Raw genomic sequence first — 26,325 nt, forward strand, 5'->3', positions numbered from 1 at the left:
TTCTGGGCACTCACATTTCGGAGGATCTCACATGGTCCAATAACACTGCTGCGCTGGTCAAGAAGGCGCAGCAACGACTGTTCTACCTGAGAACACTGAAAAAGTCTGGTCTGCCCCAACAGCTGCTGACGACCTTCTACCGCTGCACCATAGAGAGCATCCTAACACATGGCATCCCTGTGTGGTATCTCAGCTGCACGGAGGCAGAGAGGAGAGCTCTTCAGCGGGTAGTCCATAGAGCTCAGAATACTATCGGAACACAGCTACCAGCCTTGGAGGGCATCTACAACACACTGTAAAGGAGAAAAGAGGATTTAAGGGTTAAGGTGTATGTGACCAAATGCTACATGAAGATGAACTGTCACGAAATTAAAATGCATACCTCAGATGCCGGCAAGTCTACCTCTGTGTAGATGCTGGCTTGAGATTGCAGAAGGGGTGTTGTAATCTTACACAGGACAGGATACGGATACAGAAGAGCACCGAGTAGACTTGAGCCTCTTAAACAATTACCACAAGGTTGAGCCCCAGGAAGATGTGTTTATGTGTTATAGTGTTTATGTTAATATAGTGGCCTGGCGGAGGCCAGAGAAAAGGCAAGAAAAGGCAAGACGCCAGGCAGTGTTTAGTAAGATTCTTTTATTAGGCTGTGAGCTCCTGCCCACAGCGTAGTTCTCCTAGGGATAAGATACGCCTTCCCTTGGTCTGGCTTTTAACCCCTTTCGCCTGTCCGTCACGTAACGAGGGGGCTGACCCAAGGAGTGGCCTGATCCGCCACAGGACCCCCCCCAAGAACCGGAGGTACAAAACGGACAGGAGGGCGCACGAGGCGACCAGCCCGGGTGCGCACCATGACCGGCGCAGGGACCGGCGACTGACCGACAGGTGGAGGGGTCGTAGCCGACACTGGAGGGGGTAGCTTGGACGGGGGGCGACCGCGCGGGCGGGGCTGTGCAACCGGCACCGGCCGATCAATGTCCACGTGTGCCGGCTTCAGCCGTGCGACCGAAACAGTCTCTCTGCGACCCCCCATGTCCAGAACGAATGTGGCCGAGCCGTGTTGCAGGACCCGGAAGGGGCCCTCGTACGGCCGCTGGAGAAGTGATCGGTGTGCGTCCCTGCGCAGGAACACAAACTGGCAGTCCTCCAGAGCGGCAGGGACGTGTGGCTGGAATGTCCCATGACGTGACGTGGGCACAGGTGCCAGCCTGCCCACCGTCTGCCGAAGACGTTGCAGGGCGTCAGAAGGCTGCTCCACTCGACCCTGCGCTGGTGGGATGAACTCCCCGGGAACCGTCAAGGGGGCCCCGTACACCAACTCGGCGGAGGAGGAGGCCAAGTCCTCCTTGGGTGCGGTGCGGATCCCCAGCAAAACCCACGGCAGGGCGTCCACCCAGTCTGGGCCCGTGAGCCGAGCCTTCAGGGCAGCTTTCAGCTGGCGGTGAAAGCGTTCCACCAACCCGTTCGACTGTGGATGGTACGCCGTAGTGTGGTGTAGGCTGACGCCCAAGAGTCTTGCCATGGCCGACCACAGTTCCGAAGTGAACTGTGGCCCCCGGTCGGATGTAATGTCCAGTGGCACCCCGAACCGGGCGATCCAGTGCGCCGCCAAGGCCCGCGCGCAGGTGGCCGTCGAGGTGTCTGCCAGCGGAATGGCCTCCGGCCACCGCGTGAAGCGATCTACCACAGTGAAGAGGTGGGTCATGCCCCGGGACGGCGGCAGCGGCCCCACGATGTCCACATGAATGTGGTCGAAGCGCTGCCGAGGGACACGAAACTCTTGCAGAGGCGCACGCACGTGTCGCTGGATTTTTGAAGTTTGGCACGGGATGCAGGTGCGTGCCCAGTGTGCGACCTGCTTACGCAGCCCGTGCCACATGAAACGGGAGGATACAAGGGCCACCGTCGCCCGAATGGAGGGGTGAGACAGCCCGTGGAGCACCTCGAATACCCTGCGACGCCAGACGACAGGGACGATGGGCCGAGGCAGGCCAGTGGAGGTGTCGCACAACAGTGTTGTATCCCCGGGGCCACAGACAATGTCCTCCAGCTGCAGGCCGGACACGGCTGTACGATAGGCGGCCATCTCCTCGTCCCCCAGCTGTGCGGCTGCTAGGGCGGAATAGTCGATCCCCCCGGCCATTTGTAGGACGGCGTGGATCGCGGGTCTGGACAGGGCGTCGGCCACCCTGTTGTTTTTTCCCTCCACGAACCGAATTGAGGTGGTGTATTCCGACACATAAGCCAATTGTCTCTGTTGCCGCGCAGACCACGGATCCGAAACCTTGGCGAACGCAAAGGTGAGTGGCTTGTGGTCTGTGAACGCGGTGAAGGGTCTCCCCTCTAGGAAGTACCGAAAGTGGCGTACCGCGAGGTAGAGGGCGAGGAGCTCCCGGTCGAACGCGCTGTAATGCCGTTGGGCCCCGCTGAGGTGCCTGCTAAAGAAGGCGAGTGGCCGCCAACACCCGTCGATGTGCTGCTCTAGCACCGCACCGACCGCCACCTCAGAAGTGTCCACGGTCAGGGCAGTTGGGGCATCCTCCTTAGGATGGACGAGCATCGTGGCCCTGGCTAGGGCCTCCTTAGCCTGCTCAAAGGCCGCTCCTGCTTCGTCGTCCCACTCGACCTCCTTGCGGCGACCAGCCATGAGGTGGAAGAGTGGGCGCATAGTTCTGGCCACCGACGGCAGGAAGCGGTGATAGAACGAGACCATCCCAACGAATTCCTGCAGGCCCTTGACAGTGGTCGGTCGGGGGAAACGGCGGACAGCTTCGACCCTGTCCGGAAGAGGTACCACCCCTTGTGGGGTCACCCGATGGCCGAGGAAATCGATGGCCGTCACCCCAAAACGGCACTTGGAAGTATTGATTGACAACCCGTACTCGCTGAGGCGTTTACACAGCTGGCGGAGGTGGGTGCAGTGCTCCTGCTTCGAGCGGCTGGCCACGAGTACGTCGTCCAAGTACACAAAGACGAATTCCAGGCCACGGCACACACAGTCCATAAGCCGTTGGAAGGCCTGTGCGGCGTTCTTCAACCCGAACGGCATCCGTAGGAACTCGAATAGGCCGAACGGGGTGATGATGGCAGTCTTGGGGATGTCATCGGGGTGGACCGGGATTTGATTATATCCACGCACAAGGTCCACCTTGGAGAACACGGATGCTCCGGCCAGGTGGGCATTAAAGTCCTGGATGTGCGGAACCGGGTACCTGTCGGGAACGGTCGTGTCATTTAAGCGCCGATAGTCCCCGCACGGTCGCCAACCCCCGTCCGCCTTGGGGACCAAGTGGAGTGGTGACGCCCACGGGCTATCGGAAGGGCGCACGATGCCCATTGACTCCATCTGACGAAACTCCTCTCGAGCTAGACGGAGTTTGTCTGGAGCGAGACGCCGCGCTCGGGCGTGCACGGGTGGCCCGGTGGTGGGGATGTGATGTTGCACCCCGTGCTTGGGAGCGGAGGAGGAGAAGTGGGTTTCCACAATGTCCGGGAAGTCCGCCAGGATGCGCGCGTACGTCGCATCCACGGACGACAGGTGTCCGACGTTGGGGGAGACCGGCCTCAGCGTGCTGGAGTGCACCAGGCGCTGCCGCCTGACATCCACGAGCATGGAATGCGCCCGCAGGAAGTCGGCGCCCAGCAGCGGCTGGGAAACATCAGCAATGATGAACCGCCACGTGAACCAGCTGTCGCCGAAGTTAAGGGCGAGGTGGCAGACCCCGTAAGTGTTGATGGGGCTACCGTTCGCCGTAGTGAGGAGGGGGCCGCGTTTGCCCGTATGGATATCGGCGGTGGAAGGAGGTAGGACGCTCACCTCTGCTCCAGTGTCGACGAGGAACCGACCCCCGGTGCGGCGATCCCGGGCGAACACACGATGGATCTGGCCGGCCGCCGAAGGGATCACTGACGGCCGGCCCTTGCGTTTCCCGGAAAGGCACAGGGTAGGCGACATTGCTTGGCGTTCGGTCCCCAACGACGGTGATAATAGCACCAGCCGCTTTTGCTGGTGTCCGGTGGTGGTGCAGACTGGGATGCCCACCAGCGACCTCCGGTGGTCTCCAGCGGTATTGGAGGTGGTGCTGCTTGGGCCGACCACCAGCGACCTCTGGTGGCGTCTGGCTGAATTGTCGGCGGGCCGTGCGAGAAGGGCGTGCCGGCACCGGGGTGCCCGATGGCGGCCGGATTTCGCCGCGGGGGTCGCCCTGAAACGGGGTCGACGGCGGCCCCAGCTTGCTGTTGGCCTTCCCACGCCGCGGAAAAGACGGCTAGGGCTTCCAGGTCCTCCCGACGGGACATCCAGATTTGATCAGCGCGCTCGCCCAGCCGCTGCGTGTCGGTGAAGGGGTCCTCAGCGAGCTGAGAACGGAGGTCGACCGGGAGCTGCCGCAGGTAGGCCTGCTTGAATAAGAAACAGGGCGGGTGGTTGCCCATAAGGGCGAGCATGTCCTCCAGGAGGGCCGACGGCCGTCGGTCCCCGAGCCCCCCCCTGGCTCATAACGCGAGTTGCCCTCTCGGCGTCGCTGAGGCCGAACCTCCTGATAAGGAGTTCTTTAAGGCCCTTATATTTGTCATCCGCGGGGGGGTCATTAAGGTAAGGCTTTACTCGCCTTGCTGTCGCCTGGTCCAGGGCGCCGACGACATAAAAGTACTTCGTCAAGTCGACGGTTACTCCTCGCACAGCAAACTGTGCCTCTGCCTGCTGAAACCAGACCTCAGGCTCTTCGGTCCACAGGGTCGGGAGTTTGAGGGAGACGGCCTCGAGGTCGGCAGGACCGGGTTGCACGAGGGCGGCAGGACCGGGTTGCACATTATCGTTTGACATCACTACGTGTGATGTCCGTCGAGGTCACCAATGTAGTGGCCTGGCGGAGGCCAGAGAAAAGGCAAGACGCCAGGCAGTGTTTAGTAAGATTCTTTTATTAGGCTGTGAGCTCCTGCCCACAGCGTAGTTCTCCTAGGGATAAGATACGCCTTCCCTTGGTCTGGCTTTTAACCCCTTTCGCCTGTCCGTCACGTAACGAGGGGGCTGACCCAAGGAATGGCCTGATCCGCCACACTCAATTGTTAACCTCGGACAATGGCCAATGATAGTGGGTGATGATTCATTGAACTCCCATCCTCTTGCAAGACCACCTGTCTGGGGTGTCTGGTTCTGTTATCACTTCTAAAAACCCATTGTATTTGGTGCATAAAAAGGTTGCTGAAACACTCTGTAAGTGAGTGGGGTCTTCGAGTGGCTGCTAGTATGCGAGCATACTAGTTGCAGCTCTCCCACTCCCGCTGGCGTAATAAAGACTCTAATGTTTTACCACTTTATGGTATTGTTGTCTGTCTATTAGAATCGAACTTTAACAACACGATGCCTCAGAAAAGCCACCAGCATTCACAAAGACTCCTCACACCCCTGCAATAGTCTGTTCGAAATTCTACCATCGGGCAGACGCTACAAGGCCTTTCTACGCCCGCACCTCCAGACTCAGGAACAGCTTCATCCCCAGGCCCATAGCTGCTATGAATCTGTCTTGCTGAGCCGGATGGTCACATCGCACAGTGAACCGGCACAGACCTACTTGAACTTTATTCTGTTTTAAAACTGTTTCTAATTTTGTTTCACTGGGTTGTCTAAATTTATACTGATTAGCTCATTAATTTATTGCATCGTATGGAAGGCGCATTTCCCCTGTACAATGACAATAAAGATATATTGTATTGTAGTTGAGGTAGATAGTATCACAACGTTTAAGAAATATTTAGACAGGTTCATGGATAAGGTAGGTTTTGAGGGATATGAGCCAAACGCAAGCAGGTGGGTCTAGTGTAGATAGGGCAAAGGGCCAAAGGGCCTGTACGTCTCCATGTCCTACAGTTCTGCTCCTGCTTCCCCTCCCTCCAGATGGAGAGATTCCTTTGTTCCTCACCTTTCACCCCATCACATCAGCCACTTTTAACCTTCACATTTTCCTGTTCCAACCTCTTTTTGTTTTCCATAGACTTCACGCTCTCTGCCTTTGATATGGTCAGCCCTCCCCACCCAACCTCCCCGCCACCTCCCCAGGCACGTTCCGCTGCAGCCACAGGAGACCTACACCCACTGAGGAAATTATTTTTGGGAGAGCAGTAAAAGCAGATTCAATTGTAGCATTCAATGGAGATCTGAATTAGTACTTGATAAGTAAACATTGCAGCGTTAAGGGGAGATGAACTGGCTGGGCCGATCTTATATAGTCAGTACAAATTCAGCAGACCAAATGGCCTTCTATGATGTTAGAACTATTCTGTGATTCCAGTATAAGTCATGGCATTTTTCTCTGATAAATGTCATTGAAGAAACACTGATGAGTTGCTGCAGTTGTTAAATACACCCCGGAATTGCAGTGTATCAGTGTTCTTATTTTTACTTTTTAATTTATTCAATAATAATGTTTACTGAAGATGCTTAAGTAATGTTGTGCTGAACCTATTCATAAAAATGGAGTGTGTTCCACTCTTGACATTTGCCTTACATGAAGAAGGTCTTGAGCAGTCAGAAGGGGTATCATTCACTGCAGGAAACCCAGCCTCTGCTCAGCTTCTACAGCCCATGGATTTTTGAGGCTGGTCTGGTTGCATTTCCTGAATAACCCCTGGATGATAACTACTGGATGGTAAGGGTGGAACCCAGGCAACGATAAAGCCATTGAATATAAAGAATAGGTGCTCAAACTTTCTCATGCTTGAAATGGTCATCAAGAGTATTTTAATGTCATATGTTCCAAAACGGAACAATTAAATTCTTACTTGCAGCAGCACCCATGATTAACAACAAGTTCAGTATATACTGATTCAGTATAAATTAGTATATATAAAAACAAACAAATAAACAAACAATAGTAGTGCAAAGACAAAAATAATGCTCCCAAGTCCATGTAGTTTGGAGCTTATTTGGCAGTTGTAGTATTTAATGCTACATTATTGGCGAGACCAAGTGCAGGCTCAGTGATCATTTCGCTGAACACCTCCACTCGGTCCGCCTTAACCGACCTGATAAAGTTGCTCAGCACTTTAACTCCCCCTCCCATTCCCAATCTGACCTTCCTGTCCTTGGCCTCCTCCATTGTCAGAGTGAGGCCCAGTGCAAATTGGAGGGACAGCACCTCATATTTTGCTTAGGTAGCTTACACCCCAGCGTTATGAACATTGACTTCTCGAACTACAAATAGCCCTTGCTTTCCCCCTCTCTCCATCTTCCTCCTCCTTCCCAGTTCTCCCACCAGTCTTACTGTCTCCGACTACATTCTATCTTTGTCCTGCCCACTCCCCCGACATCAGTCGGAAGAAGGGTCTCGACCCGAAACATCAGCCATTCCTTTTCTCCAGAGATGCTGCCTGTCCCGCTGAGTTACTCCAGCATTTTGTGCCTACCTTCGTATTTAATAGCCTGATGGTTGTAGGGAAGAAGTTGCTCCTGAGCCTGGACATTAGTGTTTAAGCTCGTATACCTTCCTTCCAATAGCAGGAGTGAAATGAGAATGGGCCAGGGTAGCATGGGTCTCTGATGATGCATGCTGGCTGCCTTTTTGAGGCAGCGACTCTTGTAGATACCTTCGATGGTGGAGAGATCAGTACCTGCGATCGACTGGGCAGTGTTCACTTTTTGCAATCCCCTTCATTCCTAGTCATTTGAGTTGCTGAACCGGGCTGTGATGCAACCAGGCAATATGCTCTCTACTATACACCTGTAGAAGTTTGAGAGAGTATTTGTTGACATACCAAATCTCCCCAATCTTCTCAGGAAGTAGTCATTGGTGCAGTTTCTTCGTGATTGTATCAATGTGCTGAGCCCAACCAGACCAGCATTATGCTCAAGTTGGGCCTCCTCCAATCTTTCCTCTTCTGAAGCTATCTATACGAATCTCTACATCCTGCTTACCTCCCCACTTATTGTGCAAGATATTTTCCTGTACATTCCTGCCATATGCGTTTGTACATCAGGCTCTACAGGATCAGGAATTCTATTCTGTACTTACTCCTTAGGTGGATTCAAATCCTCAGGACGAGGTTCAAAAAACTGGAGCACTTCCCCACACTGTGAGATCATAGGTGGCAGTCGCACCAAAGCCTAGAGTGGATCAAATAAAGAGTTATTCAATGCATATGAACAATGTACTTTTGTACAGTCACAATAAGATTCACTTCATTACAGTATGTTTTGAGCGTAGAATAGGCAATTTGGCCCCTCAACTGCTTAGCGGCTCTGTGCAAGAACAATCCGGATCGTCCCAATCTCCCACCCTCTCACTGACCTGTAAATTATTTCATTTCCCCCTTGGTTGTTTAAATTGGATTTGTCTCTACAATTGCCAGGAACCATTCGCTTTGTAAAGACGTTTCCTCCCCACACTTATTTTTCTGCCCTCTTCATTCTGTCCACTCAATCCCTCTGCCAAAATAATTAATTACTCGCTATCTTGTCCATATCCAAAAATACTTCAAAATACCCTTGCAACTTCTGTTCATAGGAGAATAACTAGTTTCTCCAGTTTTTCCACATCCCCAAAATAATTCTAGCAACTTTCCTTGAGCCTTCAAATCCAACCCAAAATATGACTTTCAGTATTAGGCAACAACAAAAAATGCTGCTTCAATTTACACCACATCATTTATAGTTGTAAAATGATGTAATGTGAACCAAACTGAATTATTTGTGCTAATACCAACAATATGGAGTACAGAAATATTGAGGCACAACTCCAAATGACTTCTCAATGCTCTGCTTGTTAAGAAACTTGGTGGCGCTCTTCTCTGATTAACTCTCCTCAATCATTAACCTGTATCTGTCTTGCATTCATTCCAGATAGTGTAGCACTGTTTTTACACAAAAGACAGTAAGGAGACTTTCTGCACCATGGTGAACCTAGGTCAATCTTAGACACACAGACAATGCAGCCCTCTCTTCATTCATTGACAATCAGTGGAAAAACCAAGAATGTACAATACTTCTTACTTTAACTTCTGTCCAATGTTAATTACTGTTCAATTTAACTACTGTTCAATGTCACATTTGATGTGTTCTGTGCTTTATCTCATTCATCTGCATTTATCTCTAACTTGAATTACGACAATCACTACTGCAATTGCAATAACTGACCCATTAGAGTTAAAGAATGGTCGACACAAATTGCTGGAGTAACTCAGCGGGACAGGCAGCATCTCTGAAGGGAAGGAATGGGCGACATTTCGGGTCGAGACACTTCTTCAGACTGATCAGTCTGAAGAAGGGTCTTGACCCGAAACGTCGCCCATTCCTTCCCTCCAGAGATGCTGCCTGTCCCGTTGAGTTAGTCCAGCATTTTAAATCAGCGTCTGCAGTTCTTCCCTACAGAGTAAAAAGAATGGTTAGACAACCGAGGGAGTACTGCACAGAGTTCAAGTCACCACATTAAATTTTAGAAAATCTAGGTATTAGCTTTATATAGTCATCAGGTGTGGCAAGAGACAATACCCCAGACTAAGCTGAAGTCACCACACAAATACCTGTCAATTGAACCAAGCTTGCCTGCTATAATGGGTTTCAAAGTAAAGTCGGGCAGAATCGCTAGCAACAATGCATTCCACCTGGAACACAACACATTCTATGCTCATTTTGAACAGAAAGTTAGCAGAATGACGTTACCAACCCTGAGCCTCGAGTGTAATTGTACCCATGATCACAGTTGCAGATGTCAGATTGGCCTTACTGACAGTGAGCTTGCAGAAAGTGACTGGCCCTGATGAAACTAAACATAAATGTACATGGGCTGGTGAGCAAGTTTGCTGATAACACCAAAATTGAAGGAGTGGCAGACAGTGATGAATGTTGTCAGATGATACAGCTTTCCTTTCCTTTCCTTAACCCGAGTAGATCGATCCTGCACGTGTGTACAATTCAAATCTAATCATGAATCAAAGTAGCTTCAGGTTCTGCTCCATGATTAAGCACCTATTAGTTTTAAAGCTTGTATTATTTTAGCTCCTTTTCAGAATAATAGGGTCCCATAGGGACATGCAAATAGCCAGAAATACGGAGGTGGGCCTGAAGGTCACAATGCCATCATTAACTCAAACTGCAAGAAAATAATATTTTAACATTACAAAACTTGCAAATGCAGGTGTGCATTATTTTCTTACCCTGCAATATTCATCAATGGGTCTCAGTCTCTTCATGGCTACATCTCTCACATGGCTTCTTCTAAAAAGAATTTTTCCTGCAGTTCAAAGCAAATAAATGCCCATCATGTCAACAAATTAAACTCAACATACTCTGAAGAAACAGAATTATAAATCTTGCTTTAGCTAACATTCAGTAATACTTTTCAACATCTGCATGTCCATGTCAAAACACCAGTTTGAGAAGAAAAGTTTCAAACTAAAGTAGAAAATCTCCAATCTGTTCAAAAGTATATAGAAAATGTTCAAGAATAAAGGATTTGGCCTTTTGCTGTGTTTTTCAAAAGTATCTCAACATCCAGTCAATTATCAAAGTAACATGTGGCATTATTCTCAAAGATAAAACACTGCCAGGTAAAATAAAACACTGGAGTAATGTACAGCATCCTGATGAACAGCAAAATCTTGCCTCAAAATAATGATTCACACATTTTGCCTTCATGGATACTGCTTGACCCATTGAAGTCTTTCAGAGTTCTGTTCATTTACAGCACTGCATAGAATGTACAGTATCCTCTGGTACATGCCACTGTTATATTAACAAGGACAACAAAGGTCCAACCGATGGCATAGCTCTGGCAGCCAAGAGTATCACCAAACCACAATGTAAGCAGTTTTGTGCCCATATGAGGACGAATTTGCTGGTTTTGAAGAGGACTGTTGATGAGGATGCTATTAGGGATGATGGGGGGGGGGGTAAGGAAGGAGGTATCTCACTGAAACCTGCAAGACAAGGCATAAATAGAGTGGACGTGGAAAGGACATTTCCAGTAACGGGAGAGCCTAGAATCAGAGGGCACAGCCTCACAATAAATGAATGTACCTTTAGAATGGTGAATCTGTGGAATTCATTTCCAAAGACCTCTGTGAAGGCCACTGGTTATTTTTAAAGCAGAGATTGGTAGATTCTTGATTAAGAAGAGCATCAAAGATTACAGGGAGAAGACAGGAGAATGGGGTTGCGAAGGAAAAATAGATCAGCCATGATTGAATGGCAGAGCAGACTCGATGGGCTGAATGGCCGAATTCTACCCCAATATGGACTTCAGTAAGGCATTTGACAAGGTTCCACATGGAAGGTTGATTAAGAAGGTTAAATCGTTGGGTATTAATAGTGAGGTTGCAAGATGGATTCAACAATGGCTGAATGGGAGATACCAGAGGGTAACGGTTGACAATTGTATGTCAGGTTGGAGGCCAGTGTCTAGTGGAGTGCTCCAAGGATCTGTGTTGGGTCCACTGTTGTTTGTCATTTACATTAATGATCTGGATGATGGTGTGGCAAATTGGATTAGTAAATATGCAGATGATACTAAGATAGGTGGAGTAGTTGATAGTGAGGTAGATTTTCAAAGTCTACAGAGAGACTTGGGCCTTTTGGAAGGGTGGGATGGCAGATGGAGTTTAATGCTGATAAGTGTGAGGTGCTGCATTTTGGTAGGACAAATCAAAATAGGACGTACAGGGTAAATGGTAGGGAATTGAGGAATGCAGTGGAACAGAGGGATCTGGGAATAACTGTGCATTGTTCCCTGAAGGTGGAATCTCAAGTGGATAGGGTGGTGAAGAAGGCGTTTGGTATGCTTGCCTTTATAAATCAGAGCATCGAGTATAGAAGTTGGGATGTAATGTTGAAATTGTACAGGGCATTGGTGAGGCCGAATCTGGAGTATGGTGTGCAGTTCTGGTCGCCAAATTATAGGAAGGATGTCGACAAAATGGAGAGGGTACAGAGGAGATTTACTAGAATGTTGCCTGGGTTTCAGCACTTAGGCTACAGAGAGAGGTTGAACAGGTTGGGTCTTTATTCTTTGGAGCGTAGAAGGTTGAGGGGGGACTTGATAGAGGTTTTTTAAATTATGAGAGGGACGGACAGAGTTGACGTGGGTAGGCTTTTCCCTTTGAGAGTGGGGAAGATTCCAACAAGGGGACATAGCTTCAGAATTGAGGGACAAAGGTTTAGGGGTAACATGAGGGGGAACTTCTTTACTCAGAGGGTTGTGGCTGTATGGAATGGGCTTCCGGTGGAAGTGGTGGAGGCTGGCTCGATTTTATTATTTAAGAGTAAATTGGATAGGTATATGGATAGGAGGGGATTGGAGGGTTATGGTCTGAGTGCAGGTAGATGAGACTAGGTCAGGGAGAATGGTCGGCGTGGACTGGTAGGGCCGGACAGGCCTGTTTCCATGCTGTAGTTGTTATATGTTATATGTTATATATGTCTTATGGAGCTAAAGGCCAAAGATAAATAATACTTACCAAATACTGACGGAGAAATGTCAGCTTGCGTCAGTGGCCCAGAAAGCACAGCAATGCCTCTACTTCCTTAGAAGGCTTAGGAAGTGCAGCATGTCTTTAACAAACCACACCAACCTCTGCAGATGCCCCATAAAAAGCATTTTATCAGGGTGCATCACAGCATGATTTCGGATCAGCTCCATCCAAGACCGCAAGATATTGCAGAATTATGGACGTAGCCCAGACCATCACACAAACCAACCTCTCTTCCATGGACTTCATCTACGCTTCATGCTGCCTCAAAGTGCAACACCTCACGGAATTAAGCTCCATCTGTCATTTCTCCGCCATACCTATAACTAATCTATAATGCACCGTTTCCTTTGACAACCTTTTCACGTCCACAACTCCATCAATCTTTGAACTGTCTGCAAACCTATTAACCAGCCATCTAAATTTTTGTGCAAGTCATCTATGTCACAGCGGTCCTAACACTGATCCTTACACAACACCACTGGTCACAGATGACCAGGCAGAATACAGACATTCTATCATTTATGCCCCATCAACTCTGCCCCTATATTCCTACTACCTACCTTACATTTGGAGCAGTTAATAGTAACCAGTTAAGCGACCAACTAGCATATCTTCAGGAAGTAGAGGAAACAGATGCATCAGGGGCAAGTCACTCATTAACAGGCACACTTTCTATAGACGGCAGCAAAGGTCAGGATTGATCACCAGTTCCTGGAGTTTAGAGGCAGCAGCATCAACTGCTGCACCACTCTGCCATCCAAATACAAGAGGTGAGAATGATCAATTGGGGAATTGAATTAAAATTAATGTGATGCATAAGCAGCAACCCCAAATCAAAATATGATGTAATTATCAAATACATCGCGGACAAAAGCCTTAAAAGAGAACGTGATTCATCCATTCACCCATTTATTTATTAAAGTAAAGACAAGAATGAAGACTTGTAACTGGCCTCAGAATAGGAAAAAAAAACAAAGATAATGTTATAGAGAGCAAGGGAAAGTAAATGAAACATGAACTGGGAAGAAATATTAAAACTTGACTGTCAAAGCTTCTGAATGCAAAAAGGCAGAATGTACCAAATATAAATGTTGGTCCCTTGGCAGCCACAACAATGGAGTTAATAACGGGGAACAAAATAACAAGGATGCTTACAAATCTTTGGTATCTGTCCTTATAGTGGAAGATACTAACAGCAAACCAAAAATAGCAACTAATCACTGGATAAAGACAGGGTAAAGTAATGTTGTGGTTGGTTACCTCAGAATCAGAGTGTTTAAATCTTACCACAGAAATTGAGAATTAAATTTCAGGTGATTAAATCTGGAAGGAAAAAGTTATTATCAACAACAATCACCATTACACCACCAGATTGTCTCAAACTCACCATCTGCTTCCCCAACGTTCTTCTGTACAAGAATGACACATTTCCTTTTCAATCTATCTTGCCTCCTGATACCAAATTCACAAAAGCTTTGCATGCTATTCAGCTAGAGCAATATACAGTTTAACCAGTGACTGTCCACATCCTCCAAATTAAAATTTAGCAGAGAAAAGCCAACGAAGGGAACTAAGCACTGCCAAATTCACCCCAGACCTGGAAGCCTATTTTTTGGGAATAACAAATGTGCTGGAAACAATCAACAAGTCAGACAGCACCCGTGGAAAGAGCTGGTTAAGGTTTCAGGTCGATGGCATGGCATCAGAACCGATAGAGAAAACAAATTAGTTTTAGGTGGCAGAGAAGGCAGGGGAGGACCATGAGTGGAACAGAATCTCTCTCAGGGCGAGACAGAATGACTTAATCTGATATCCGAGGGACCATCTGGCTAACAAAATCCCTCCTCGCATATATCCACCGATTACTTGCCAGGCTTTGTCCCACCCCTGCACTCTTCTGGCTCTCTTTCCTCCCAGATGTTCAAATCGAGCAAAACACAAAGTTCTGGAGGAACTCAGCGCATGGACAAGCAATGCTTTGGGTCCCTTCTTCAGCCTGATTGGTCCCAACCTGAAACATTGCCTACCCATTCTTACTTACATACTTACTGCCCATTATGCCTCCTGACATGTAGGGCAACAACGAAGGTTCTCCACTCCTGTCTGTTCTGGGCTAGTTTCTGGACACTACCCCAGGTCAAATCCATAGTGTTCATTTCCTCCTAGCGTCTGTCGATAGCCCTGGAAGTCCGTCACGCCCTGTAGTGTTGATTCCTTCAGTTGTTGTTTCCGTAACATATTCATTTTACGAGGCGGGGTTGTTAGCGCTGTGCTCAACCCCCAACCTGGAGGACCAGTGGATCGCTCTTCGTCTCGTCTCTACCCTTCAACCTGTCCAGCATGGGGAACCCTAACAGGAGACGAATCTCCCGCTGGCATAGCTCTAGGGGTCACTGAGACACACAAGCTCCCCGACCACGACAAGGTTGCAATCCAACGGGGAGGCCTACCCATTCCCTACACAGATATTGTCTGACCTGCTGAGTTCTTTCAGCACTGTGTTTTGCAAATGTGGAAGTTGTTCAAACCATGAGGAAGGTAATAACAAACAGTCCACAATACAAGTTTCAAGGCAGCATTTGGAGAAACAAAAAAACAGAACACCAGACAAACTCGGCCAGTCAAGCAGTATCTGTATAGACAAAAGGAAGTCTCGATGCAGGGTTTCAAACCAAACGGCAACTTTTTGCTTCCACAGGTTATTTGACTCACTAAATTCTTTCAGCATTCTATGTTTTGTTGCAGATTCCTGCATCTGCAAGTCTGGAGGAAAATGTGCACTTCAGCAGAGGCACTGGACTGGCTAGGAGACTTTTAAAGTCTGATGACAGAACTGTACCCAAGTCACATTGAAGACTATTAACAGGAATTTTCATTCTAAGACAGCTGAGCTCAGCATCCCTCCAGAAAACAGACATAACACAGCATTCCCCTCCTGCATTCACTTATTCAGCTTGCTTCTAACTCTACTCTCCCCAGCTCTTCCCAATTCATTTCCTGAGAAGATGTTGACTCTCACAGATCCATTCATAACATTTCAGTTCAGCAAGCTTTGTCTGTCACTCCCACCATTAAAAGATCCTTCCTCCTGGCATCCTTCACTAACTCTCAGAAATTGCCAGAAATGAATAAACATTCGACAAGTTAGAGTATTTTTACACAACAATTGGCTTGGTCGCTGTGGGCAAGGCATCGTAAATGATCCCAGAGTACAGAACAATCACCATGACACTATAAGACACCAAATTATGCAGCATCTTGTTCACTCTACAGCAGCTCCTATGTCCCAAAAGGACAAAACATCATATACCACAAATTAAACATTTTCTTTTGGAAAACAAACTCTTAATACAGGGACTTGACCCAAAACTCCAACCATTCCTTTCCACCCACAGATGCTGCTCGATATGGTGTTATCCCCCAGCATATTGTTTATTGCCCCATTTTCTTTTGGGAAGCAGAAATAAATATCTGCAATTATGTAATTAAGAAATTGGATTTACAATGGTTCAGCGTTTCCCTTGCTTTGTGGTATATGTTAATGTTTTCAACATGAAAGTAAGGATTATTAGAGGATTGCAAAGTGCAAAAATAGCCTTTGTAGTTAACTATGAGGAATATAGCATTAAACAGTTAACTGCGAGGATCAAACAAAAATACTGACAGCCATTTAAATATGATCAGACAACATCAAATGAGACCTTTTAACACAATGAGACCTCGCTGACCACCGAGCACCCACACCAGCCCGACATCAATCCCAATTTGTATTCCACCGGGTGGCGCCGACAGCGATGGCAGATTCGCCAAAGGTCTGTCTGTCTTTTCATCTCTTTTGATATTTTTAGTGTTTCAACAGTTTGTGTTAATGTTCTCTGATTTGTTTTATGTGGGGGGAGGGGGAGGGGGCCGGGGAAACTTTTTTTCCAATCTCTAACCTTGCCGGAGTTGCAATTATTTTCCTGGTCGTATCTCCGGTCGCTCTGGGGCCTAACACCATGGAGCTGGCGGCCTTGCTCGAGACTGACTTTGAGCCCCACCATGGGGCCATGGACCTACCATCGGAGCCTGCGATCCCTTGCCTTGGATCGACACTCCAAACGTGCCCTGCGGATTTCACCGTAGAGGAGCTGTAGTCGAGAAGCTCCAAAGTCACAGAAGATTCGACTAGCCCTGACCCGGAGTCAGATCGCCCGGCACGGGGGTGCAGAAATTCCCCCCCGATGTGGGAGTTTGATCGCCCCAATAGACAATAGGTGCAGGAGGAGGCCATTCGGCCCTTTGAACCAGCACCGCCATTCAATGTGATCATGGCTGATCATTCTCAATCAGTACCCCGTTCCTGCCTTCTCCCCATACCCCCTGACTCCACTATCCTTAAAAGCTCTATCCAGCTCTCTCTTGAATGCATTCAGAGAATTGGCCTCCACTGCCTTCTGAGGCAGAGAATGCCCGACAGGCAGGACCCGACCGCCAGCTACGGGAGCCAAGATCGCCCCGTCAATGGAAGGCTCGAGGCCCCCGACCGCAGGAGAATAAAGAAGGGAAGCAGATTGAAGTTTTTTCTCGCCTTCCATCACAGTGAGGAATGTGAAGGAGTCACTGTGGTGAATGTTTATGTTAAAATGTATTTTGTGTGTTCTGTTGCTTTTTATTGGTATGATGACTATGGCAAAAAAAAAATCCTCGTATGTTGCAAAACATACTTGGCGAAGAAGTATGATCATGATTATTTTATTCACAAAATGCTGGAGTAACTCAGCAGGTCAGGCAGCATCTCGGGAGAGAAGGAATGGGTGACGTTTCGGGTCGAGACCCTTCTTCAGACTGTCACCCATTCCTTCTCTCCCGAGATGCTGCCTGACCTGCTGAGTTACTCCAGCATTTTGTGAATAAATCGATTTGTACCAGCATCTGCAGTTATTTTCTTATATGATCATGATTATTCTTTCAGCATTTATATTAACTTCCCCCAGATTCTGCCACTTACCTATAGACTAATGGCAATAAACATTGTTCCTTAATACACCAACCCACATGATTTTGGTATACAAGATGAGAACAGAGCATCTGGAGGAATCACAGTCATTGGGAGAATGTGCAAACTCCCCATAGATAGTACCACAGTCAGGATTGAACCTGAGGCGCTGGAACTGTGAGGCAGCAATGATATCAGCTGATGTCATTGACCGTGGTCCAACCATACGCCTATCAACCCCTACCCCCCCCCCCCCCCCTTACCAGTGTCCAGTTATTACCTGCTATGCTTTGTCTTGCCCCTGCTCTCTTCCAGCTATCTTTCTGCCCCCCCTCGACAATCAGTCTGAGTGAAGAAGGAATGGGTGACAATCAGTCCGACCCAAAACAACATCTATCCATATTCTCCAGGTTTGCTGCTTGACCTGTTGAATTACTTCAGCACTGTCTTTTTATTAAATACAGATCCATAGTTACTGGCAGGGTAGGTTGCTGGCTGATAAATTAAACAAAACATATGTTTTTGCTGAGACCAGGGATTTTAATCAGCACAATAACAGGCACACCCAGCCACGCTGACAGCAAGTAACTCCAACAATTCAACATTATTGGATTATAGTAACTAAATGGCAGCCAGCCACAAATTTCTCTTCACATGGCAACTTTAAGAGGGCTATAATTGCTGAGTGAAATTGTCGCTTGCTCCGTTTTGATTCAAGTTCACCTTTCTAAAGAGTTCTATGTGTAAGACTAGACCCACCGCAGAGCTCATGGTTCTGCATCTGTTCCATGGATTATTACAAAGTGGACTTGTTCAATGCTTCATTAACATGAAGAGTCTGGAAAGCATGCAGCAATTCATAGAGGAAGCATTCAGGCAAGCTTCAAGATCTGTTGGGAACTTTTACATCAATAAACAATTCATTTAGCTAGATCTTTATTTGCCGCCTTCTAATGTGGGAAAACATACTTGCGTATACGTCTCTAAAGTTGGTATGCAAATACATATTTTAAACAGAATAGTCAATGACAATAAAAAGGGATAATTTGAAACTTGCCTTGCTGAATAGCAACAAGAGTTACACAAGTCCGTATAGTTGCATCATGTTCAAAACTTAAACCTCTGGCACAGTTATTGTTTGTTCATAAGTCATAGGAGCAGAACTATATTCTGCATGCAAAACAAAGCTTTTCACTGTACCTCTGTACATGTGACGATAATAAGTCTAAAACTTAATCTAACCAACTTTTCATAAAGCTGCAACATGACTTCCTGACTCTTATAAATAATGTAGAAAGCAAAATGCTGACGGTCCTCCACAGATCTGGCAGCATTTGTGGAGGGAATAGGCAGACGATGGTTCAAGTCAGGATCCTTCTTCAGATTTGGGTCCCAATCCGAAGCATTGTTATAGTCATGTTAACTTTACCCAATCCCAATGTTATTTTCCAAATTCCCCTTATGTAGTTTCCTTGAAACATATTCCAGCATCTTCCTAATACTGATGTCAGGCTAACTGCTCTGCAGTTCCCAATTTTCTTTCTTCTTTATTACAGTTATTTTTGCTACCTTCCAATCTGTAGGAATTGCACTCAAATCTTTGGAATTTTGAGAGTTGATTACGAGAGCACATCATAAAACCCTAAATTACAGGGCACCAGCTCTTAGATGTGAATGTTTGAATTGGGAGCTGTAATCAGACCTTCAAGTCTGCATTCAACTACATCACGGCTCTTTTATTGCAACCTCAACTCCGCATTACATTTAAAAGACATTTGGAAACGGTACATGAATTGGAAAGGTTTGTTGGGATATAGACCACGTAGGGAAATGGGAGTCATGTAGATAGGCATCTTCGTCGCCACGGGTAACTTCGGTCAAAGGGCTCATTTTCATGCCGTACAATTATATGAATCCATGAACACATTCACTATCCACGGCACAAAGAATTCAAAGAATTCCAATAAATTGGTCAAAGATAATGGAAGGTAGACACAAAATGCTGGGGTAACTCAGCGGGACAGGCAGCATCTCTGGAGAGAACGAATGGGTGACATTTCGGGTCGAGACCCTTCGTCAGACTGATGTCAGGGGAATGGGTGGGACAGAGATAGAATGTAGTCGGAGACAGTAAGACTGGTGGGAGAACCGAGAAGGGGGAGGGGATGGAGAGAGAGGGAAAGCAAGGGCTATTTGAAATTAGAGAAGTCAATGTTCATACCGCTGGGGAGTAAGTTACCAAAGCAAAATATGAGGTGCTGTTCCTCCAATTTGCACTGGGCCTCACTCTGACAATGGAGGAGGCCCAGGACAGAATGGTCAGATTGGAAATGGGAGGGGGAGTTAAAGTGCTAAGCAATCGGGAGATCAGGTAGGTTAAGGCGGACTGAGCGGAGGTCTTCAGCAAAACGATCGCCAAACTTGCGCTTGCTCTCGCCGATGTACAGGAGTTGACTCATGGAACAGCAGAAAGAGTAGATGAGGTTGGAGGAGGTGCAAGTGAACCTCTGCCTCACCTGAAAAGACTGCGGTTTCAGGAGAAAGTACCTGGGGAGGGGGTGGTTTGGGTGGGAAGGGACGAGTTGATCAGGGAGTTGCGGAGGGAACGGATTCTGCAGAAAGCAGAAAGGACTGGAGATGGGAAGATGTGGCCAGTCGTGGGAAGTGACGAAAATGTTGGAGGATTATATGCTGTATGCTATGGCTGATGGGGTGGAAGGCAGGGACGGGGGGGGGGACTCTGTCCTTGTTACGAATGGGGGGGAGGGGGAGGGGGAGGGGGAGCAAGAGCGGAGCTGTGGGATTTCAAGGAGACCCTAGTGAGAGCCTCATCTACAATGGAAGAGGGAAACCCCCATTTCCTAAAGAATGAGGACATCTCCAATGCCCCGTTATAGGAAACCTCATCCTGGGCGCAGATGCGGTGTAGACAGAGGAACTGGGAGTAGGGGATAGTGTCTTTACAGGAAGTAGAGTAGGAAGAAGTGTAGTCTAGATAGCTATCGAGTCAGAAGGTTTGTAGTAGATGTCAGTCAATAGTCTGTCTCCTGTGATGGAGACGGTGAGATCCAAAAACAGTCGGGAGATGGTGGAGATGGTCCAAATGAATTTGAGTGCAAGATGGAAATTGGTCGTGAAATTGATGGGGTCGGTGAGTTCTGCATGGGTGCAGGAGGTAGCACCAACGCAGTCGTCAATGTAGTGGAAGTGGGTTTGGGGATAGGCCCAGTGTACGCCTGGAACAGTGATTATGGTCAAAGATATTATTCCTTTTCAAAAGTCTCATTGAATTATCACTCAAGATCTTCAGTGCTCCAAAGATTTAATGCAATCCAAAAGAAAAAAGGCACGCATAAATGTTCAAATGCTCACAAAGGATATTCACAGAACATGACAAAGGAGAATCTATTCTCAGTAGATTTGATCTGGTGGTTGGGAGTGGTAATAAGTGGAGTGGTCTATAATTTAAATTCAGCAAATGGGACTAAAAGATGTCACAAAAACTAATTATTTACTGAGCTAATCATAAGAAGCCTTAGCCAAAGAAAATGGAAGTTCAAATTCACTTTATTAAAGGGTTATTCGAGTTCATGCAGAACCTTTTATTATGGTTGCGGTACAGCCAAGTACCACACTGCAACTGGAGAAAATGTAATTGTAACTATTAACTATTCCTGTCTTCAGCCTTTCATTACTGGGTTCATACCAAAGATAGACACATACCAAAGATAGAATTTTATGTCTATCTTTGGTATAAACCAGCATCTGCAGTTCATTTTTATTACATATTGCTGGGTTCAGTCAGTCACACCAAACAATTACATCTTCAATGCAGACTACAATGCAAATGAAAGGTTTTTTCACAAGATTGCACACAAATGTATACATAGCACTGCCAAAACATACTGTTCATTATTTTGCATCTTTTTTTAAGCAACCCATAATGGTGGAAAATGCATGCACATTACTCCTTATAACAGGGTGGCCATCACATCTGATGACACAGAGGTTTGACAGAATGAGGCCTTTATCTAATGGCAAGATCCAAGATGATTGAGAGACAGGCTCTGCAGCATGGATGTAATGTACACATACTTCTGTGAAAAGCTCTTACACACACCCTGTTCTCGTCCCCCTTCACTGCTACATATTGTCTCCGAATGAGCATGGAAAATTTAAAGTTTTATAGCCCACTTAATAAGGATATTTCATTATTTCAGTGACAACAGAACATGTTGGCAAAACATAATTAACAAAAGAGGCTATGTTAAGTCAATGAATTCTGGTTCCAGATCTCCAACCAAGGGTAAAAAGGCTGTCGACATAGTCAACCGCTGTCAGAATTTTACATACATTCACTTTAGTTTAGTTTAGAGATACAGCATGGAAACCGGCCCTTTGGCCCACCGAGTTCACACCGACCAGCGATCCCCGCACATTAACACTATCTTACACACACCAAGGACAATTTTTTTTTAAATTTACCAAGCCAATTAACCTACAAACTATGTCTTTGGAGTGTAGGAGGAAACCGAAGATATAGGAGAAAACCCACGCAGGTCATGGGGAGAACTTACAAACTTCGTATAGACAGCACCCGTAGTCAGAATCGAACCCTGGTCCCCGGCACTGCATTTGCTGCAAGGCAGCAACCGCTGTGCCACCATGCCGCCCTATTTTATTCGACACTACACCGAGTCCAAAACCCTAGTTGACTCAGTTTTTCTTCATTTATCCCATTGTATAACCCACTCACCCCAATAATCAATATACATGGCAGATGCAGTTTAATGTAGATAAGTGTGAGGTTATTCACTTTGGAAGTAAGAATAGAAAGGCAGATTATTATCTGAATGGTGTCAAGTTAGGAAGAGGGGATGTTCAACGAGATCTGGGTGTCCTAGTGCATCAGTCACTGAAAGGAAGCATGCAGGTACAGCAGGCAGTGAAGAAAGCCAATGGAATGTTGGCCTTCATAACAAGAGGAGTTGAGTATAGGAGCAAAGAGGTCCTTCTACAGTTGTACCGGGCCCTGGTGAGACCGCACCTGGAGTACTGTGTGCAGTTTTGGTCTCCAAATTTGAGGAAGGATATTCTTGCTATTGAAGGCGTGCAGCGTAGGTTCACTAGGTTAATTCCCGGAATGGCGGGACTGTCGTATGTTGAAAGGCTGGAGCAATTAGGCTTGTATACACTGGAATTTAGAAGGATGAGGGGGGATCTTATTGAAACATATAAGATAATTAGGGGATTGGACACATTAGAGGCAGGAAACACGTTCCCAATGTTGGGGGAGTCCAGAACAAGGGGCCATAGTTTAAGAATAAGGGGTAGGCCATTTAGAACGGAGATGAGGAAGAACTTTTTCAGTCAGAGAGTGGTGAAGGTGTGGAATTCTCTGCCTCAGAAGGCAGTGGAGGCCAGTTCGTTGGATGCTTTCAAGAGAGAGCTGGATAGAGCTCTTAAGGATAGCGGAGTGAGGGGGTATGGGGAGAAGGCAGGAACGGGGTACTGATTGAGAGTGATCAGCCATGATCGCATTGAATGGCGATGCTGGCTCGAAGGGCTGAATGGCCTACTCCTGCACCTATTGTCTATTGTCTATTGTCAATTAATTCATTCTACCCTGCATTGCCTGCAAGGCAAGTATCTCCTTCCATAAACACAGAAACCCAAGTTCCACATAATACTCTCCCCAAGTCCTGCACAATTGCTCTAGTCTCTTGTACTCACTCCACCCTTGCTCCAATAAAGGCAACAGGCTATATGCCTTCCTAATTAATTCAGTTATGTCTACAAGCGAGGCTGAAGGAAAGTAACCACAAGCATGTTTGCTGGTTCTGTGAATGAAGTACCTTTATGAATATCTGAACTTACTGACTACTTTCAGCTGCAATGAGAGCAAATAACTAAGATACAGAGAGATGGTGTCAAAAGGGGCTGCTGCTGAAATTATGAACTTTAAACACCAACATTCACTCAGAGATCTGATTTTTTGTGTATTAAGCCTGAGAGACAGCTATTTTGATGCATTGAGACAGTTATCTCCAGAAACATGCGCTTTTATGCAAAGCTACAGAGCTTTCCCACACAAGACTAGAAATGCAGGATGGACAAAGGATGAAAGTACTTCCAGTGATGCACGAGACAAAAATATGAAAGATGTAATATTGTAGTTGTGAACATAAGTAGCTGCATGATAAATACCTATTGCAAAGAGAAAGAGTACAACTTATGATGCAGAAGTCATTTTTACTATGATCACTCCAGAGGACACAAGCAGCCCATGGAGTAGAGGAAATAAGCCACAAACACAATCAGATTTATGTGCCAGTTGAAAATAATACACCTGGTCCAAAAGATGTCAATTGTGAAAAGAAAACTTAATAATGCATTTACACAGACATGTTGAACAGCATGCAATGTCACATCGACTTGAATCTGAAGAAACATGAAATGAATTCCTGAAGGAAATCATTAGGACTAGTGTGGATGGGGCATCTTGGTTAGCATTGGTAAGTTGGACTGAAGGGTCTGTTTTCCATGTTGTATGGCTTGATGACTCTTGAACTCAGTTAAAACCAAGGAATCATTTGTTATTAAACCACGACAAAGATACACTGAAGCCTGGTGGGAAATTGTAGGACTAGAGGTCATAGCCTCAGAATTAAAGGATGCTCCTTTAGGAAGGAGATGAAGAGGAATTTCTTTAGTAAGACGGTGGTGAATCTTTGCCACAGAAAGTTGTGGAGGCCGTCAATAGATATTTTTAAGGCAGAGATAGGTAGATTCTTGATTAGTATGGGTTTATGGGGAGAAGGCAGGAGAATGGGGTAGGAGGGAGAAATACATCGCACATGATTGAATGGCAGAGTAGACTTGATGGGCCAAATGGCCTAATTTTGTCTCCCATTACTTATGACCTTATAACCTTTTGCTGTCTACAGCTTTTAAACCAAAGAATCAAGACAGCTACAGTCATCGGAAATAAATCACACAGGTTTAAGGTGAGAGGGGAAAGATTTAATAGAAATCTATGGGGCAACTTTTACACAGAGGATGATACTAGAAAGATACATTTTCTGTACAAGTACACCAAAACTGTGCACAATATTCCATGTGTGGCCTCACATTACCCTGTTTAATTGTACCAACACTTCCACATTTCTAATCTGCAACACTCTGCAGTCAAGTTCAATATGCCATTTGCCTTCCACACATCTGCCGATTAACCTTTTGTTTATTTAACAGGGATCACAATCTCAGATAAGGCTCAACCACTTAGAAACAAATTGAGAAGCTTCACTCAGAGTGGCGGATCTTTGGAATTCACCACACACAGTGGCTGCAAAATTGATTGTTTTTTAAATGAAGATCAATAGATTTCTCAATGTTAGTATATTCAAGAAATATGGGAACAGGGCAACAAAAAGGTGTTGGGATACAAGATCAACATGAATAGAGGACGCACGAGGGGCCAACTTGCCCATTCCAGTATCTTTTAACGCTCTAATAGGAAACAGGAGATTTCTTTACAGACACACCATAAATACATTTAAAGGGAATATATAAAGAGCACAAAGTATCAAAAAGTAGGCTGCTTAGGAAAAGTTAGGAAAAGGATGGGAGTAAACCTGGATGCAACGAGAACTCCTGTTAGGCTAATGGGCCATCTCTTTGATGGGCCATCTCTTTGCCCCAACTGTTTCCCGATCGGTAGTGGGCTGGTTGTGCCCCAAGCTATTAGGAAAATTTCTATGAACAGCATGAAACATTACTTTACAGGACCAATGGAGGACCATCTTAAGCTGCCACTCACCAGGCAAAAAAGGGATGCATCGCAACTTAGGATCCTTCTGTCCTCCTTCGACAGGAAACTTGTCTAGGAGCTGCATCTACAGTGAGGAGTGAACAGGGGATCATTATTCACACCATATATACAAGTATAAAAATCTTGCTGTACATCATGGCTTCATGATACAATTCTAAATATCTCAGAATCCAATCTGCACGGAGAAATACTTATATAGAATCAGATTTTAAGTATTAAAAATTTGCACAACTTTCTATTTTTTCCTCTATTTTATTATTCTTCGCTTCATACACTTCCTAATTTCCACAGAAACAATGAAATCTGTTTCAACATCCAAGTGATAGAGGTTTGAGTAATAATTTGCAAATCGATTATTGAATTCAGCTTGGTATGACTCTTTGCTTGAGTAAGAGGTGGCAACAAAGCTCTTAAATAAACACTTATCATTAAACATATATCAGAGACCATACGTAGATCGGGCGATCGTTTCGCTAACCACTATGCTCGGTCCGCCTGGGCCTGAGTGATCTCCCAGTTGCCAAACACTAACTCCCCTTCCCATACTGACCTTACTGTCCTGGGCCTCCTCCAATGTCAGAGTGAAGCCAGAAGCAAATTGGAGGAATAGCACCGCACATTTTGCTTGTGCAGCTTACAACTCAGCGTTATGAGTATTGATTTCTCTAACTTCAAGTGACCCTTTCATCCCCTCTCTCACCGTTCCTCCCCCACCCTAGTAGTTGTACTAGTTTCACTGTCATCCTGCTGATTTTCATTGTCTGTATAGTGTAGGAAAATAACTGCAAATGCTGGTACAAATCGAAGGTTTTTATTCACAAAATGCTGGAGTAACTCAGCAGGTCAGGCAGCATCTCAGGAGAGAAGGAATGGGTGACGTTTCAGGTCGAGACCCTTCTTCAGAGTGATGTCAGGGGGGCGAGACAAAGGAAGGATATAGGTGGAGACAGGAAGATAGAGGGAGAACTGGGAAGGGGAGGGGAAGAGAGGGACAGAGGAACTATCTAAAGTTGGAGAAGTCAATGTTCAAACCGCTGGGCTGCAAGATGCCCAA

General features: G+C 46.3%; 1 protein-coding gene across 1 annotated transcript in view; it reads right to left on the minus strand.

Moving 5' to 3' along the window:
* The window catches only part of sh3pxd2aa (SH3 and PX domains 2Aa), a 135,751-nt gene that overhangs the window by 89,184 nt on the left and 20,242 nt on the right, over positions 1-26,325 (minus strand). The window contains exons 3-5 of the mRNA XM_078413262.1: positions 25,260-25,335; positions 10,150-10,226; positions 8,010-8,101 (exon numbers count right to left, since the gene is read on the minus strand). Of these exons, the coding sequence (XP_078269388.1) occupies positions 8,010-8,101; positions 10,150-10,226; positions 25,260-25,335 (245 nt within the window). The remainder of the gene's footprint in view (positions 1-8,009; positions 8,102-10,149; positions 10,227-25,259; positions 25,336-26,325) is intronic.

This window comes from Rhinoraja longicauda, chromosome 16 (assembly GCF_053455715.1).
Source record: "Rhinoraja longicauda isolate Sanriku21f chromosome 16, sRhiLon1.1, whole genome shotgun sequence".
NCBI classification, from domain to species: Eukaryota; Metazoa; Chordata; class Chondrichthyes; order Rajiformes; family Arhynchobatidae; genus Rhinoraja; species Rhinoraja longicauda.